Source organism: Emys orbicularis, chromosome 21 (assembly GCF_028017835.1).
Source record: "Emys orbicularis isolate rEmyOrb1 chromosome 21, rEmyOrb1.hap1, whole genome shotgun sequence".
Classification (NCBI taxonomy): Eukaryota; Metazoa; Chordata; order Testudines; family Emydidae; genus Emys; species Emys orbicularis.
In genome coordinates, this window is record NC_088703.1 from 14,198,465 (window position 1) to 14,217,697 (window position 19,233).

Genomic DNA, 19,233 nt, shown 5'->3' on the forward strand with positions numbered 1-19,233 from the left:
TCTGCTCCTGTCCTGTTAACTCTCTTTAGTGCGTTGCGTTGTCCAGACCACACGGTTGCTCCTTGGCTCAGCTGCCCATCAGCACAACCGCTGATTCAGTTTTGTTGGTGTGAGATTTTGATCAGACGACCCCAATCCTGCACTGAGCTCCACATGGGCAGATTCCTCTGGAGTGCTGCCTGGCTACTGGGGTCCCCATGCGTAGCTCAATGCAAGATTGGGACCTTAGTTTTAAATCTTCTGATCTTCCCTACCTCATTGGTTGCCCTTCTGAATTGCTGGTATTTTTTATTTATTTCCTGCTGATTTGATTGTAATGTACTGAAGAGCACTCCTTGTCAATCAATGACGGCTCTGCACACTTAATTACCTCTCTTTCCCTGTTCCTTTGACTCAGTTAAACCCACTCTCTTGATTTGGCCCTTGTGTAGCTGCCCATTGCCATTCTCACTGTTGTCGCCCTGGCTTCTTGCTCACTGTAATGATGTTTTATCAGTCTCCCCGGATGGGTTTAGTTTCTGGCTGAGAACAGGGAGAAGGGGTGGAAAGTGGGACCTGTGTGGTGGTGGCGGCAGGCATCTAGCACTCCTAGGAAAAGCTAAGGGGCACGTCAGGACACTTGGTAACACGTGTGATCCAAGGACAGCCCTTGTATCTCCAGCTGCAGCCTGGTGCTGCTCTGCTTTCTCGCTGCAGCCCAGCCAGCAGTACACCTGGGAATAAGTGGCCCAGCGATTCACAGGGGCAGTTTTACTATTACAGCGTTTACGGTGGTAAGTGAAGAACACTTGCCATCCCCACACAAGTGCTTCATTTCCTTGTTGGGGAGGCAACATTCGGAGGAACCCAGCCCAAGATGTTGCAGGGGGAAGAACCAGGGTAGCCAGAACTGATGCAGGCCCAGCATCTTTGCATCCACATTGAGTGCCTGAGAGAGTTACTCTTACTTGGGAGCAGCCGTCCTGCTGTTCCCATGTAGATGATGTGATATCCTGTAGTTTTGGGCTCCATGAGCCAGCAAAGCAAAACCAGCGTTTAGACTTCAACTTCCACTGGGGATGGTGAGTCCTGTGTTTTGTGCCTGGATGTCTGCTTCCCTGCAGCTCCAGAGGAGCTAAGGAGCGCACAGCACACAGGCCTCGTGTACAGTTGGAGAATGAGGACCTGTAATTCATCAGTGTAGCCCCGTTGGCAGAAGCAACAGTGGAAGCTGTAGTGTAGACAGGACTTTGGCATTGTTACCACTGTGTCATCAACCCCTAACTAGCAAGTGAGCTGTCGGCCAACTTATCACTTTCCAAACACCGACTGAAGAAGCTCTGATGGAAGAAATGGCTCTGAAGGCATCAGGGAAGATTTGCAGGCTTCTGCTGAGAAATTTCAGGGCTTCAGCCACGACCTGCCCCTTCCTGGATACATACCTTCAACACCGCTCTCTGGGTCACTACCTCTCTGGACATTTCCCTGTCAACAGCAGCTGATCCTGGCTGTTTTAGCTATTTCAAGGGCCTTGCAGATCTCTTCAAAACCTGATTGACTACACCTCGGTCTCCTGGGTTTGAAAAGCTACTAACCCCAATAAATACAATATACATAATAGTGTTCAGTAACCCTGCTATGTCACTGCAGGAGGGAAAGCCTAATCTAGTAACAGCCCAGCCATGCTCTTCCTAATCATAGTCTACCCCCTCTGCACACCTGCTCCCTGTCTCTTCCAGAGCCACCCAACAGCCTTCATGTTCAGCCCCCAAAAGCTCAAAAAGAGCTGTCTAGGTGGAGAGGCCCTACACACCTACACAAGTCCCAGCTTCTACATCTCTGGGCACCCAGTAGCCCATGTTCTTGGTGCCACAACATACCTCATCACAGAATTTCACTTAACAGTTATAACACCATCTCCTATCACACAATTTCACATTAACACAGTCCCTTCTCCACAACTCCAGTGAAAATGGAGGGAGGAGAGGACGATCCAGGTGCGATGCCTCAAAGATATCCGGATGGTTTGGTATCAAACACGAGAAAGGTGCGTGGTCCAGCTCCTGCACTCCCATCGCTGGAGCTCCCAAAGCCCCGTAAGGGGAGGACACTGGGGCTCTGTCTTCACTGACAAAAAAGGGGTTTTTAACCGTGGGATAATTGAGGTGTATTAGCTCTCCTGCTGTACACACACAGTGGAGTTACTGTGAGGTAAATCAGGCAAAGTCAACCATGGGTGGGGGGCATAGTTCTGACCTCACCCGGCTGCCTTGGGAACACTATAAGCAGCTTGTCTCCACTTAGGATTTTACAACACGATAATTATCCCCAATTGTTATCTCGCTGTTTAAAAAAAGGCACCACTGTAAAATACGCAGAAAGCACAGGGCAAAGCCTTGGGATTAGCCCTGATAGGAAGAGGCTTGCAGATAGATCTCACCCTTCTCTCGAAAGGCACGTAAAGTTCACACTGCATAGAAAAATGAGTGACTCTTAAGAAGCCATCCTGGCACAGCTCTAGGCAGATGCTCAGATACTCCCTGGAGAGACTCTATGTGAACCTAAGACTGGCCACACTGGATCAAACCAATGGTCCATCTAGCCCAGTCCTGTCTTTCCATAGTAGCCAATGCCAGGTGCTTCTGAGGGAATGAGCGGAACAAGCAATCATTGAGTGATCCATCCCCTGTTGTCCACTCCCAGCTTCTGGCAGTCAGAGGCTAGGGACACCCAGATCATGGGGTTGCATCCCTGTCCATCTTGGCTAATAGCCGCTGATGGACCTATCCTCCATGAGACTAACTATAAACTGAAGTGACTGTCAGATGCTGGGTTCTGCCATATCTGAGGAGCAAGGAAGAGGGTGTGAAGCCATCTCACTGGGACAATAGCTTTGCAAACAGATCAGAGGTTGAAACAGCAAGCTCAGCAGAGCAGCACATGGGTGCTCACCTGGCCCCCCAGGTCCAGGCAGGGGTGGGAATGTAACACCAAAAGCTAGCAAGGGGCTCTGGGAAGATTGTAAAACTGTCTGGGGAAAACCTTGGAACACCAAGGGCTAGAGGCACCAGGTGCATTATTGTCACTATGGGCCTTGGCACTTGTAGTGCCCAAACTTTAGATGGGGCTAGGTAGACCCTGGTCTTATACATCAGAAGGGACCTGACTCAGACTGATAAAGGCTTAAAGCTTTGCTGGTCCTGGGTGCAGGTTACATGGGATGGGAGGGAAACCCTGTAACTGCCACCATCAGGAAAAGGGAGAAAAATTATGTGCAGGTTCCTGTGTTAGAACCAGAGATGGTCTATTGGGCAAATGGGAGGTTCCAGGGGACAGCAGGGACCCCAGGCCTCAGCCCCAGAATCCCCCATCCAAACAGCAGTGGCTGCAGCTGGAGAAAAGGTGGAGAGGACAGGGCTGTGTGGAGATGACCGATGTATTCTGGAGACAACACCCTCTGCCTGGAAGATTCACGGGAAAAGACTGGCTGTACCCCAGAACAATTAATTAGACAGGGCATCTGTTTGCAACAGACTATTAATACCACAACCTCTCTGCTGGTGAGATTATCATGCCTCAAGTGCCCCAACTCCTTTCTCTACTGGACAGAAGAGAGGTCATCGCCTGTAGGGCCAATCCCAAACATTCAACAATCATGAGAGTAGCTTAACGATCATGAGGTTTAAAAAAAAAAATCCAAAATTTCCTTCTGAATTGTGAGTCTCCCACCCCTGAGTAAGTCTGAATGTACCAGGATCAACATTTAACCGGAAGTGCACAAGCAATAATGCTGTAGTTCAAACAGGAATTAGTTCAGGGAAGTCCTATGGCCTGTGTTATGTGAGAGGTCAGATGAGAGGATCACAGCGGCTTCTGGCCTTATAATCAAAGACTCTATGAACCTTTGGGTCAGTGTCTCCAAGGGGGACTCCCCAGGCCCCCTCCTAACCTCTGGCTTCAGTCCCATTGAAAACACTGGGAGATGGTGGCCATTTTGACTTATGCGCAGCCCCACTTCTGCATGCAAAGGCTGTAGGAAAAGTGTGGCCAGATTGACTGAAGGCAGTTTGTCTTCATCCCTGTTGAAAGTAGAGGGAGGTAGTGGCCATTCTGCATAGTGTAAATCTCACACAGCAGATGCCACAAATCACAAGAGTGTGAGGAAACACCCAATAACACCAGACTCGGGGTAAAATGGGCAAGGTAACTCTGAAACAGTCTCACCCTCCTGGCTGATCATGAAGAAAAGGATGAGGGAGGAAAGGGACTCCTACCAGGCCTTGATCAGGGTGGGTGGGAAGCTCTGAGTGACAATCATAGAATCATAGAACTGGAAGGGACCTCGAGAGGTCATCAAGTCCAGTCCCCTGCACTCAAGGCAGGACTAAGTATTATCTTGACCATCCCTGACAGGTGTTTGTCCAACCTGCTCTTAAAAATCCCCAATGATGGAGATTCCACAACCTCCCTAGGCAATTTATTCCAGTGCTTAACCACCCTGACAGGAAGTTTTTCCTAATGTCCAACCTAAACTGCCCGTGCTGCAATTTAAGCCCATTGCTTCTTGTCCTATCCTCAGCTGTTAAGAAGAATAATTTTTCTCCCTCCTCCTTGTAAGAACCTTTTATGTACTTAAAAACATGTCCCCTCTCAGTCTTCTTTTCTCCAGACTAAACAAACCCAGTTTTTTCAATCTTCCCTCATAGGTCATGTTTTCTAGACCTTTAATCATTTTTGTTGCTCTTCTCTGGACTTTCTCCAATTTGTCCACATCTTTCCTGAATTGTGGCACCCAGAACTGGACACAATACTCCAGTTGGGGCCTAATCAGCGCAGAGTAGAGCGGAAGAATTACTTCTCGTGTTTTGCTTACAATACTCCTGCTAATACATCCCAGAATGATGTTTGCTTTTTTTGCAACAGCGTTACACTGTTGACTCATATTTAGCTTGTGATCCACTATGACCCCCAGATCCCTTTCCGCAGTACTCCTTCCTAGACAGTTATTTCCCATTTTGTATGTGTGCAACTGAATGTTCCTTCCTAAGTGGAGTACTTTGCATTTCATCCTATTTACTTCAGACCATTTCTCCAGTTTGTCCAGATCATTTTGAATTTTAATCCTATCCTCCAAAGCACTTACAACCCCTCCCAACTCGGTATCATCCGCAAACTTTATAAGTGTGCTCTCTGTGCCATTATCTAAATCATTGAAGATATTGAACAGAACCGGACCCAGAACCGATCCCTGCGGGACCCCACTCATTATGCCCTTCCAGCATGACTGTGAACCACTGATAACTACTCTCTGGGAACAATTTTCTAACCAGTTATGCACCTACTTTATAGTAGCTCCATCTAGGTTGTATTTCCCTAGTTTGTTTATGAGAAGGTCATGCGAGACAGTATCAAAAGCCTTACTAAAGTCAAGATATACCACATCTACCATTTCTCCCCTATCCACAAGGCTTGTTACCCTGATATGGGCTATGAGGATATGACACATGCTGGGTGAACAGCAGACACAGGAGGCGGCCTTACTGCAGGTGGCCAAGCCATCATTCACCTCCTATGCTCAGCCCATCTTCCATGTGGGGCATTGGCCTCCTATGAGACATCTGATTCAACCTGGGAGCTCCCCAGAGAGATACACCCCCACCTCTTCTCAATCTCAGTGTGAGCACCCTCCATACAGCACAGTCACTTGCACGACCACACACAACCTGTGACCTGGGCATAAGCCAGATATGTCACCGTGGAGCCAGAGCCTGAGAATTACAGAGGAGAGGCATATCTACAAGGCACCACTGGCAAAGCAGTCCACCCACCCGCAGGCAGAGGAGCAGTCCATCTCCTATCACAGTGGGTTACTTTGACAAATCAGTGCAAGGAGGAAGAAGGGGATGAAGACTGGGGCTCAAAGGAGAAGGCTCCATTTCTGCCCTAATAGAGTCTAGGAGCCTCAGAAGCTCTTCCTCACTGAGGCCCAAGCCAGAAAGTTACAGGCTCACTCCAAAGCCAACTAACGCCCTTGTGATGGCTGGTGCAGGAGCTACAGAGGCCAGCCCACAGGATTTATGCACTGTCCCTATGTAGAAGTCTATAAACTGTGATCAAGTCACCCCTTAACCTTCTCTTTGTTAAGCTAAATAAATTGAGCTTCTGAAGTCTGTGACTGTAAGGCAGGTTTTCTAACCCTTCAATCATTCTCATGGCTCTTCTCTGAACCCTCTCCAGTTTATCAGCATCCTTCTTGAATTGAGGTCTGGACACAGTATTTCAGCAGTGGTCATACCAGTGCCAAATACAAAGGTAACACAAACTCTACACCTACTTGATAGCCAAGGATTAAGCCCTTTTGGCCACAGCATTGCCCTGGAAGCTCATGTTCAGCTGCTTATCCATCATGACCCCCAAATCTTTTTCAGAGTCACTGCTTCCCAGGATAGAGTCCCCCACCCTGTAAGTGTGGCCTGCATTCTTTGCTCCTAGATGTACAGCTGGCTATATTAAAATACATATTGTTTGCGTGCATCCAGCTCATAAAGCAATCCACTTGTAGGGGTAAAGAAGAGATTCCCCCACCCCCCAATGTATTATGGGAGGGTTTTGCTATCCCCTTCATCTGAAGCATCCTAAAGCATGGCTGGAGATGGGACACTAGGTGAGCTGGGTTGAGGTATTCTGTCTCTCAGGTGCTTGACTGGCTGGTTCTTGCCCACATGCTCAGAGTCTAACTGATCGCCATATGTAGGGTCAGGAAGGAATTTTTCTCCAGGTCAGATTGGCAGTGACCTTGGTTTTTTGTTTTTTCCTTTGCCTTGGCCTTTGCCTTCCTCTGAGTGAGTCACATGCCAGGATTATTTGGATATATCGCACATAATCATTTCTCTGCCATTGTGTGGGCCTCAGGCACTGGTGTACCTTGGTCCTTACTATTATCTGCCTGTGCAACGTAATAGTTGAGTCTCCTCAGGGCTGTAACACTTTGGCCTAATTTTAGGTATTGAGTTTAGAGTGTGGATGCTGGGTGGTGCTGGTGGCCTGTGGTATAGAGGAAGTCAGACTGGATGATCTGGTGGTCAATTCTGGCCTTAAGGCCTATGGCTGCATGACCTCCTGTATAGCACAGGCCAGAGAACGTTCCCCAAAATAATTCCTGGAGCAGATATTGTAGTAAAACAGCCAATCATGATTTAAAAATGGTCAGGGATGCAGAATTCACCACAACTCTTGGTAAATTGTTCTAAAGGTTAATTCCCCTCGCTGTTAAAAATGTATATCTTATTTCCAGTGTGAATTTGTCTAGCTTCAACTTCCAGCCATTGGATCGTGTTCTACCTTTCTCTGCTAGCTTGAAGAGCCCTTTGTTAAATCTGTGCTCCCCATGTAGGTACTTATAGCCTGTGATCAAGTCCCCCCTTAACCTTCTCTTGATTCAGCTAAATAGATTAAGCCCCTTGAGTCTATCACTCTAAGGCAGGTTTTCTAATCCTTTAATCATTCCTATGGATCTTTTCTGAATTGTCTACAATTTATATACATCCTTCTTGAATTGTACACACCAGAATTGGACATAGTATTCCAGCAGCAGCTGCATCAGAGCAAAACACAGAGGTGAAATAACCTCTCTATCCTACTCAAGATTCCCTTGTTTATGCATCCAAAGATCACATTAGCGTTTTTTGTCACAGTGTCACACTGGGAGCTCATGTTCAACTGACTATCTACCACAACCCCCAGGTATTTTTTAGTACCACTGCTTCCCAGGACAGAGTCCGTTCCCCTCACCCTGCCCGTAAGTCTGGCCTGCGTTCTTTGTTCCAAGATGGATACATTTACATTTAGCCATATTAAAACACATGTTGTTTGATTGTGCCCAGGTTACCAAGCGATGCAGCTTGTGCTATACCAGTGACCTGTCCTCTTCATTATTTACCACTCCCTCAATTTTTGTGTCATCTGCAAACTTCATCAGTGATGATTTTTTCCCCAAGTCATTAATAAAAATGTTAAATAGTGTAGGGCCAAGAGCCAATCCCTGCAGGATCCCACTAGAAACACAACCATTCAATAATGATTTCATGTCTATAATTACATTTTGAGATCTATCAGACAGCTTTTAATCAATGTAATGTGGGCTAAATTTTATATTGTTCTAGAATTTTAATCAAAATGTTGTGTGGTACCAAGTCAAATAGTTTACAGGAGTCTAAGTATATTACATCAACACTATTATCTTTATCAACCAAACTTGTAATATCATAAAAAAAATCAAATTAGTTTGACAGGATCTATTTTCCATAAATCCATGTAGATTGGTATTACTGTAATTATGTTACCTGTTTATTACTCAAGTCTCATATCAACTGTTCCATTATCTTGCCTGGGATTGATGTCAGACTGACAGGCTTATAATCATCGGAGTCATCCCATTTACCCTTTTTAGATATTGGCACAACACTGGCTTTCTTTGTGTCTTCTGGAACTTCCCCAGTGTTCCAAGACTTATTGAAAATCAATATTAATGGTCCAGTGAGCTCGGCGGCCAGCTCTTTTATAACTCTTGGATGCAAGTTGTCTGGACCTGCTGATGTTAAAATGTCAAACATTAGTAGCTGCTGTTTAACATCCTTGTGAGATACTAGTGGAATGGTATGATGATGCGTACAAACCGCACACTGAAGAGCAAGGTGTTAAGGAAAAGCTCCGGGCCCAGGCAGCCCCCCCACAACCACACCTGCAAAGCCTGCACAAGCTGGAGGAGGGGCTTGAAAGGGGAAGCAGAGCAGCTCAGAAGGAGGCAGGCAATGGAAGGGAGCAGATAGCTGCTCTGAATTCTTGGGAGAAGTATGGCCCAGGAGCTCATTGCCAGAGACTCGAGCAAACCTACAAAAAAGAGGCAGAGGATTGATTGTGCAGGTCAGAGACTTTACTTGAGACTTTTTGATTTACACTGTGGGGAAAAGGAGACTTGTGTAGGAAGTGGTTGGAGGAGGGGGCTGATTAGCACCCCAAGGTGCAGAGCATAACTGCCCACCATTGAGCCCTGGACCGGAGCCCGGTGGAGAGGGCAGTGCTTCCCTACCCATTCCAAGAAGACATGGGGAAAAACCCAGCTGGAGAAGACCCTGACCGTTCAAGGGCCCAGACCCCCCAAAGTCCCCGTGCTAAAGGGAAGGACTGGAAACCCTTGAAGGGGCATTGAAGGACAGGATGATATTTGCAACTGGGACGTGATCTGCCACACCCCTGCCTGCTCACTAGGCAGCACTGTTGGTGGTGTTCCATCTTGTACAAATCCAAAGAGTGTTGTCACCTTATGATGAGACTATATCATCTGTTTTTTCCAAATACAGAACAAAAATATTTATTGAACACTTTTGCCTTTTCTGTATTGTTACTGATATTTCTACCATTTCCATCTGGGAAGGGACCGATACCACTGTCAGGATTCTTTTTGTTCCTCCTATACTTTAAAAAAACCTCGTCATTTTCCTTAACTCTGCTAGTGACAGATTTCTCCCTTATCAATTTTCTACAGTTCCTAGCTTCTGATTTATATTATCAACTTCCTCTTTCTTCCATTTGTGATCTATCATTTTTTGTTATTTATAGCTGCCTTTACTTCCCCTGTAAACCATGTCGGTTTTTTAAACAATATGGCCTTCTTCCTCGATTGTGGCTTTCCAGGCATCTAGTAAAGTGTTTTTAAACAAGTCCCAATTATCATTCAAGTTTTTCTGATGAAATTCTTCCTCCGAGCTGATTTGGCTCATAACTGTTTGCAGCTTTGTGAAACTGGCTCTTTTAAAGCATTTTATATATATATATATATATATATATATATATATATAAAAATTACTGGTCTGGACTGTATTCTATTTGCACATTATAAATGTGATCATACCATGACCACTTGTACCTAAGCTACCATTAACTAATAGTTCTGTGATCAGTTCCTCTTTATCTGTCAAGATGAGGTTTAATATATAATTCTGCCATGTTGGATGCAACACTTTTTGACTTAGGAAATTGTCAGCTGTAATGTTCAGAAATTCCAGGAATGTTTTAGTACTGGCAGCATGAGACTTCCAGCTGTACGTTTCTCAGATTAAAGTCCCCTACGATCACACAGTTTTTCTCTCTACTACACATTATAGATTGGTGCATGGCAGCTGGTGGCTCTGAGTAGCACTCAGCCCCATTTGTAGCCCTTTCCTCTGGACTCTTTTTATTCTCCAACATACAAACAGAAAGGAAGCATGGAGTAATAACAGAAGCAATAGTTGTGTTCTGGGCTGAGGCTCTGGGGCCACCTAGCCTCTAGTAGCTAAAGGGACAGGACCTCCCTCGGTTCAGGGGGTTTCACCCTCTCACAGCCTTTGGATACAGCCCCAAGAGACACCTTATAGACTAACAGACGTATTGGAGCATGAGCTTTCGTGGGTGAATACCCACTTCTTTGGCATGCATCCGAAGAAGTGGGTATTCACCCACGAAAGCTCATCCTCCAATATGTCTGTTAGTCTATAAGGTGCCACAGGACTCTTTGCTGCTTTTACAGATCCAGACTAACACGGTTACCCCTCTGATACTTAGCCCCAAGAGAGTGTACTCTCAGCTCTCTCCTGGGCCCTCATTTATAGCCTCAAGCTAGGAATCAGACCCAAGCCCTAGGTGCTGTTCAGCTGGGTTAGTTGTTTCCCAGCACCTGCCGGATCAGCTTCCCTCCATCCCCACCTCCAGGCCCTCAAAGGGGAAATCTGCCCTGTTACAGAGCATGAGAAGCTAGTCATCCAGTACCCTAGTGTGATTAGAGAGGCTGGAGCAGACACCAGCTAACACATTTTGTGCGTTACCTGCTAGGACATTGATCCATAAGCATTCAAGATCATTTTCTTCCGTGTTATCAATGATTGAGAAACAGGCAACCCCATTTTGGACATAGAGTACCCCTCCCCCTCTGCCCACTCCAGCCTTCCCAGATAGGTTGTACCCATGGATTCAGCACTCCAGCCCAGGAATCGTCCCACCAGGTGTCGGGAATACCAACTAGACAACGTAGGCTCACACATGAGCCATTCCAATCCCCTATGTGTTGCCCAGGCACCTAGCACTAGTGGCTAGGCAATGAAAGACGTTCTCCTCTGAATAGTCCTTCATTCATTTTGTCCTCAGCAACTCGATTAGACAAAGCCCTGTAGCAGGTGATGGAGGGACACTGGGTCCTGCCTCAGAGGTGGGGGAGCTGGACTAGATGACCTCTGGCGGTCCCGTGCAGCCTGGCATTTCTAGGCTGTGATGACTCCCACTTTCCCGTTACGCCCGATACAAGGGGCACAGAACGGGCAAAAGGCTCCAGCGACAGGTCCCAGACCAGCGCCTGGTTTCCTCCCCGCAGCCTGTTTCAGCAGCGTTCACACGAGCCCTAGAGCGGGGCGGGGATTGCAAATCCCATCCGGGAGCAGCTGGCTGCACCTGGCGCCGAGGGCCGGACCCCGGCCAAGCACCGCCCCGCTCTCCCGGCCGGATTCCCCCGGGCTGAGCTGCGCAGCCGGGCTCCGCCCTCCCTGCTCGCAGCGCGGTGCAGACGCCAGCTCCGGCCGTGGGGCCGGCTGGGAAGCAGCGGAGGGAGCGCAGGGAAGGGTTAAGCCGCCTCTCCAGCTGACTGACAGCGATGGTGGCCAGTCCTCGCCGTGCAGAGGGGGGATTAACCCTGCGTTCGCCGGGGGGAGTTCCTGTCTCCCAGTCCCTGCTGGGAAAGGAGCCGCTGCGTTTCTTTGTGTCGGGAGCCCTACGCGCCCAGCCCCTGCGGAAATCGGGGGTAGGCGAGGGTCAACGGAGGGGAGTGGGGGCTGGGTGGAAGCACGGGGGACAGGCCAGTGGGTATTTGGGGAAGTTGAGGCAGGGTCTCTTTTACCTTTTGTGTATTGTGGGTCACTCTCCCGTCACACAGGAAAATCCACATGAACTGTTTTGTTGCAGGTTCCCCAGTGTTTCCAAGAGGGGCCCGAAGGAGGGAAGCAGGTTTGAGAACTGGAGCCTAGACCCTAGCTGGGAAAAGGCTGAACCCCACAACAGAGAGCGGCCGCAGAGCAGGTGGGCTAAGAGCCCCTGCACCTCCAGCTCCAAGCTCGGCTGCAGCAGGTGGGGCCCACTAAAGAGAAAATGGAAAAGCGAGATCCCGTGGAACCAGGACTGGGGAAGGAATGCGAGCGGGCTGCAAAAGATCCCATCGTGGCACCCCCCATAACGGTAACTCCCAGATGGTCCCGGATTAGACTACACCAGGTCAAGACGGAGCCACAAGAAGGGATGTCCCAGCGACGGCAGGTGCTGCAGGCCCGACAGACCTCTCCTGAAATTGTGTCAGCTCCAGATCCTGCCTTGGGAAACCCTCAGCTGCCGGAGCTTGAGCCAGAGGATGACATTGAGGTCTATCTGTCTTCCTTCGAGCGAGTGGCTGAAGCCTGCCACTGGCCCAGAAGAGAGTGGGTGACCCGACTCCTGCCATCCCTCACTGGAAAAGCCCAACAGGCCATTAGCAGCCTGGATGCCAGAGACGCCCGAGACTACGGGAAGGTGAAGGCAGCCATCCTGCGAGGCTGCAACATCAGCACGGAGATGCAGCGCCTTCACTTCAGGCAGTTCCGCTACCAGGAGGCCAAAGGGCCCCGAGAGGTCTGCAGCCGCCTGCGGGAACTCTCCCATCGATGGCTGAAGCCGGAGATCCGCACCAAGGAGCAGATCATGGAGCTGCTGATCCTGGAGCAGTTCCTGACCATCCTGCCTGAGGAAATCCAGAGCTGGGTCTGGGTACGTCACCCGGAAACCTGTGCCCAGGCTGTGTCCCTGGCAGAGGATTTCCAGCTGGGACAGCGAGAGGCTGGAGTGTGGGAGCAGCAGGTGAGAGCAGGTGCAGGGGAATGTCCATTGGGCTCTGCAGGGAATTTGATGGGGCAGGTTTGGGCACTGGGTGAACATAGGAATTCTCAAGGCAGGACAGGAGTGGGGCTTGTTCTGTGTAATCCTGCTCTCAGCACTGGGGTCTGGGCTGTCTGGGGCTTAGGGCTCAGCTGGGTCCCCAGCTACAGGGATTTCCAGAGCTCCCTGCTCTGTAATGCTCTGCAGATCCTGGTGTTCTCTGGTTTGTAAGTGACACTGCCTCTTTAGTATGCAAGGTCACTCAGTACCCTTCAGCAGCCCTTCTTGGGGATGATGGTGACAGGACGACAACCTCCTCAGCACTTGACCTGGTAGAGATGCCTCAGTAGCACACCGGAAGCAGAACTGGTCACCGGTTTGAAATGTGCCATTAGAGAAGCATTTCTTGCTTGGGGCTAGATGCTGCTCACTTGGCATGTGAGCCAGGGAAGGGGCAGTTTCTAATCACAATAAATGACCCCATCTGAAGCCCAAGGGCAGGTACCCAGCTTTGCCCAGACAAAGGTTCAATGGATGTTTTGTGCCCAGGGAATTTTCAAAGTTGGTGTCGACTGTGCCCAAGTTGACCAAATGGCCAGGAACGTTGCATGGGGGGCTCAGGACTGAGCAGACTTGACCACTAAGTACACAGCACCATATGCACTTGGCATTTAGCTATCATTAATACATGGCAATTCGCAATCTGCATACAAGCATGCTGTAATCAGACCCTGATGGAGAGGTTGAGGGTGCAGGGCTCCCACTTGGACCAGATCCCAGAACTTCTGCCCTCATTGTACCCCCTGGAGGAAGGGGTGTAGTACCTCCCTCTGGGGCCCTACCCCAAGCCTCTGGTGGTGTCCGCAGGGCCTAGCACTGAGGGAAGTTCACTGCTGAGAATTCCTGCACACCATGGTGTCCCTCAGGACAGCTGTGGGTCTGTCACCCTGCAGATCAGAGCCATATGGAAGCCCACTAGGCTCACAGGCTGCGGAACGCCACGTGTCTGTCGCGTCCCCAGTGGCAGGGATGTACAGTACTGTGCAGTGTTCAGTACTGACCCTGACTGGCAGGGCTCCTCTTGGTCAGCCTCATTGGCTCATCACTTTGGGGGTGAGCCTTCCCACGTGTATGCCCGTACTTCGGTGTGGAAGACCCTCCAAGTCCTATTGATCCTGGTAGGGGTTGGGGGAGCCTTCACCCTGGGGGTGGACCTCTTTTTGCTAATGGGGCCTTTTAGATATGACTCTTCCCCCCCCCCCCCCCCCTGGTAATTCTCAGGCCCCGGTTCCACGGTGACTCATGTGGTTCCTTCTCAGGTCACAGTGCGTGTGAAGGTTGAGGAAGTGACCCCAGAGGAGGTGGAGACCCCTGAAGCATTATGGGAATCTCAGAGCTCCCAGCTGGAGCCACCACAGCCCAATACCACGTGGGGATCCCAGGAGGAGGTAGGACGGAGCAAGTACAAGTTGCCACGTGCCCCTGAAGAGGAGACGGAAGCTCTACAGGAAACTGGTAATAAGCCATGTAGGGGGGTTAGGGGTGCCTTTCTGAGGAAAGGGTGTGTGGAGGGGACAGCGTGGAGGAGAGAACTGGGGGAACTGCATGGCTCAGAGGATTTATAGTGAGGTGTGGACCCATCAATCTGTAGGTTAATGCACAGCAGGATTGGTGCCTGTGGAACAGGCCACATAATGGTGGTAGGTCAATCTTGGTGGCGATTGTGGGCTTCATAGCTAACAGGAACCTTAGAGACCTTGGAAGGTGGGGAACTATGCGAGGTGCTCACAGGTGGGATTGGAGTTTCAGAGAAAGAGCCTATTTGGAGGCTGATGTCTCGTGTAACATATGGAGTTATGGATACAATGTGGATTGCACTCTGGCTGCCCTCTAATCAAGTGGCTGCCTCCTTCTGCCATCTCTTGTGTCTCCTGTTCAGGATCCTACCAAGCAGGTGCCTTCTCCTCCTGACCCACATCCCTCAGGCCTTCCCGTGCATCCTGACTGATTCCTGGAAGGAGCCACTTCCTCCCATCCATCCTCTAGGTGCTAATATGGGGAGTGAGAGCAGAATTGGCACCTCCTAAATTGCTCCCCAGAATGTAGAGGGGATTCAGACCCTGATGGTCTCCTCAACAGAGGCACCGTAGTTATTTTCTTATTCTTCCAGCAGATAAATGAGAATGAGGAGAATCCTCAGCAGGAAGGGCCTGAGATAGTGAGCTCATAGGATGTTATCCCAGAGGGAGCCTGGCGTCCATCCCTGGAGCAGCCTCTCTGGGGGTAGCAAGGGTGGGGCCGTAGTACAGAGAGGGCTCAGGCATGTTTCTCACGGTCTAACCTGACCCAGGGGCTCTCTGCAGACACTGTTGGCTGGGACTGTTCACCTTTACAGAAAAGTTCTGTCCAGCAGGTGGGTGCTCCCTGACTTGGCTTATAACAGTCGTGGACCCTTTCCCAGCCTTTCTTATGGCCCCTACTGCTGACTTGCCTCCTGTGCATCAAGTCAGGTGGTAGGTTTCCCTCCTCCGGTGGTGGCATCTTCTCTGTTCACCTTCCCCTCCACCTGTGTCTCTCCCACTCAAGGCATCCTTTGAGGAGCTGCTTTCTTTGAGAAACCTGCTGAAGGAAGGGGAAGAAATTGGTGGGGTTTAGTTCTCTCTGGCATCATTATTTTATGTTATCACTGGGCCTCTCTTCCATAGACCCTGAGCAGGTGCTACCAGGCAACTGGTCTCATCAAGCAGCCATCACAGCACTGTTTGCTCTGGTAGCAGTTACCCCTTGTAGGCATGATGATTGAGCAGTTTTCTGGGCTCCTTCCAGGTTTTCTTCAGCAGATGTGTTCAGCTGTTCCTCCACAATCTAGCAAAGGTGCTAAGTCCCACCCAAGACATCCCTATTAGTAGGAGAGGTCCCACCCCCAGCTATCCCTGACCCTTCTCCGGCAGCTCTAGGACTGTCCTGCTCGCTCTCATGCACCCAGCGTAAACTCCTGTGATGCACTAACTGTTATAAGGGTTGATCTGCAGAGCTGTCTAATCATGCCTTGGGCAGTGCCATATCCAGCAAGGCTGGTAACAGCCAGGTGGCTAACAGAGAAGGTGCTCCCTCTGATTCCTGCTGTACCAGGCTTTTCCATTCCCACCCTGGCCTAGGGGCTGGGGGAACAATCTGATGCTTCTCTGCCAGCCTCACTGCTTCTTGTCCACTGGGAGGCTGATGCCCTTTCCTGGTCTCAGCATGTGCAGCCATCGTCCTAGTCAGATGGCTCCCCAGCCTTTCCCTTGTGCCGTTCACCTGGCTGCATTCAGTATCTCTACAGCCACGTCTGTCTATTATCTGTCTCACACAGACTCTCTTCAGGAGATGTCAACAGGGACCCAAGCCCCTGCATGTAGCTTCCTTCAGACACAGCTCCCTGGGACAGATGGCTGGTGTACTAGTGTCCTCAGAGGCAATCAGTCCATCACCTCTGGTAGTGCTAGGTTCCAGGGCCTTAGCAGAGAGGACTGAGTCCAGGCTGCATGGCTGTTCCTCATGGCCAGTGCTGAGTCCTTGCCATCCACTCGCCCAGTGTCTTCTCCTCCCTGGGATTTCGGGATGTTTTGGCGGGGGTGTGCAGGAACCGCAATTCACCCCCTCTCTGGGCTTAGTGCTACATTGGAAATGTCTCTGAGACACTGATGTAAGCGACACAATAGTGAAGTATTGCCTAGAGCATGTGATCCAGGATGGCACAAGCATTACTGGGCTGATGGCACGGGGCATCCTGGGCTGAACACTCTGTCTCCAGGCAGTGGTAATGTTGGGTCATGGAGCCTCTCTGATTCCTCCCCACAGCATCAGGTGCCTGCAGTGTAACACAGGGAGACCCAGTTTGTTTCCCTGGCATAGTTCAGCAGAAGGGCTCGTGTGTGGTTAGTATCTTTATGCGGATTTTTGTAGGAAGCAAAGGGAGCTTGATTGCCTCCTACCGACACCTAACAACAGCTGGGAAAGGTTCTGTAGAATGGAGCAGATTAGCAAAGAGTTTGGCCAGTGCTGTCTGTGTGGATTGAGCTGCAGAAAGAAAACTGGGGAGCTGACAGGAAAGAAAGAAATGGAAATCATGAGTGAGCCTCTGGCCCCTATTTCTCCATTGCTGACTGTTGGGCTTCTGCTGGGGGTATCTCCTCTGGGGTGGGACCTGAAGCTGCCTCCGTCACACCTGCTGCCAGGATAAAAGTGATCCCTCCTGACAACAGCAGGATCTCAAATAAATTCTCTTTTCCACCCAGCAGGTGTCAGGATCCTGAGCAGAGCAGAGGAGCAGCCCAATTTGGGAGAGCAAGAAAACTTGGATCTGGCCCAAACATCGCAAGGTGGATCAGGAGAGAGTGTCGCCCGCAGACTTGAGCGGGAAGAAGCCTGCAAGAGGCAGAAGAGAAACTCATCTGGGAATGAGCAAATTCCGCCAAGGGTGTTCCCACAGCTCCCTGCTCAAGGGACACCTGGGGCCGTAAGAGACCTTAAAAGCCAGGAGAGCAGCGTTCACAGGATGGAGAAACCCCACAGATGTCGAGACTGTGGGGAAAGGTTCTGGGAGAAGCAGGACCTCATGGCACATGGGAGAGTCCATGAGAAGGAAAGACCCTATCCCTGTCCTGAATGTGGGAAGAGCTTCAACAGACTGACCCATCTCCGAACCCACCAGAGAACCCACACGGGAGTGAAACCTTACTCCTGTGGGGAGTGTGGGAAAAGCTTCGGCCACCTCTCCACACTGACCACGCACCAGAGACTGCACACAGGGGAGAGACCCTACTCCTGTGCTGAGTGTGGGAAAACCTTCACCAACCCCTCGGACCTCAACAAGCACCAGCGCTCCCACACGGGCGAGCGGCCCTACCCCTGCGCCGAGTGCGGGAAGCGCTTCAGCCAGCAATCAAATCTGACAATGCACCAAAGAAGCCACACCGAGGATAGACCGTACCCCTGTACCGAGTGCGGGAAGAGCTTCAAGTACCTCGCTGATCTCACCGTGCATGAGCGCTCCCACACGGGCGAGCGGCCCTTCCCCTGCCCTGAGTGTGGGAAGAGCTTCAGTAACAAATCCTCTCTGGCTCGTCACCAGAGAATCCACGCCAGAGCCGCAGCCAGAAACAAGTGAGACCTGCCGGCCAAGAGCGCCACTCCAGCTGTGTGTGTATAATAACGTGAAGTAGAGGAATGGAAACAGTTAGTGCAGGAACTGGGAGAAATCAGCCCCCTTCTCCCAGTACCAGTTCCATCCCTCCCTCACAGACCTGATGAGGTGGATTAAGAACAATGAGAACAGAGGGTGGCTTCACCTTATGCTCTGAGGAGTCCCAACCCCTGAGCAGGGACTGCTCCCTTACCTCCTCTACTTAGCAACCGAGCAGCCTGTCTCTCGTGTCCACATGAACATCAGTTAATCTGCTCTGGTTTCCCTGTAGCTTCTCTAAGGGCTGGGCTGGGGCCTACTACAGGCTCTCTGTATTTCTGCTGTTTTGGGGTGGATGTTTGCAATAACCTAGGGCTGTGAGCAGGTCACTCGAGATAGGGAAGGGATTTCTCCCAGGGGTTGGGAGGCCCAAGATCTCTCAGCTCCATGAGGAAAAAGAACCAAAGAATTCCTCAAGGGCTGTGGCATATGTCAAACTCACGAGGTGACATCAGACCCAGCACTGCTGGGAACTGTGGATCCAGGGGGAGGTGTTTGGCCACATCTGTGTCAACCAGCTCTGCCTCTGTGGCCTGCACAACCACCCTCTCCACACTCCAGACTTTCCAAGCCCTCCAATGTCACTCTGTAACTATGCCCAAAGTCTGCCGCATCATCCCATCTCCTGAGCGGAGCTTCCTGCTATTTCCTGTCCCAAACTAAGCATTTATGTTTGCTATGTAATTAATCGTGTGTGTTTATTCATTGCCTCATTAGTTTGCTGCTCCTGCTCTGCTCGCTGCCATGTTAACTCTTTATTTACTGCTCTGTCTCTGCAATGTGGTTTTTTTTGTTTGTTTGTTTTTGTCCATACTCTGTGACTGCTCAGCTGCCCATCAGTACAACTATCGCTTTAGCTGTTTCTTCTGAGATTTTGAGCATGTAGCCTTGATCCTGCAATGAGCTCTCCACAAGCAAGATCAGGGCCTTTATTTTTATTGATTGACCTACCTCGTCTGCTGCTTTTCTGAATTGCTGGTATTTTTTAGTTGAATTGTGTGAACAGTCATTGTAATTAAGTGAATAGTATTCATTATTGGTTATTGCTCTACATACATAATTCTTATTAGTCACTTGACATGGTCTAACTGCATTATTAT

General features: G+C 49.9%; 2 protein-coding genes across 2 annotated transcripts in view; one reads left to right on the plus strand and one right to left on the minus strand.

The window, feature by feature from the left end:
• The window catches only part of LOC135892901 (zinc finger protein 501-like), an 83,944-nt gene that overhangs the window by 44,566 nt on the left and 20,145 nt on the right, over positions 1-19,233 (minus strand). The window lies entirely within an intron of this gene.
• The window catches only part of LOC135893272 (zinc finger protein 850-like), a 49,278-nt gene that overhangs the window by 18,711 nt on the left and 11,334 nt on the right, over positions 1-19,233 (plus strand). The window contains exon 4 of the mRNA XM_065421074.1: positions 17,534-18,054. Coding sequence (XP_065277146.1) covers positions 17,534-18,054 — 521 coding nt within the window. The remainder of the gene's footprint in view (positions 1-17,533; positions 18,055-19,233) is intronic.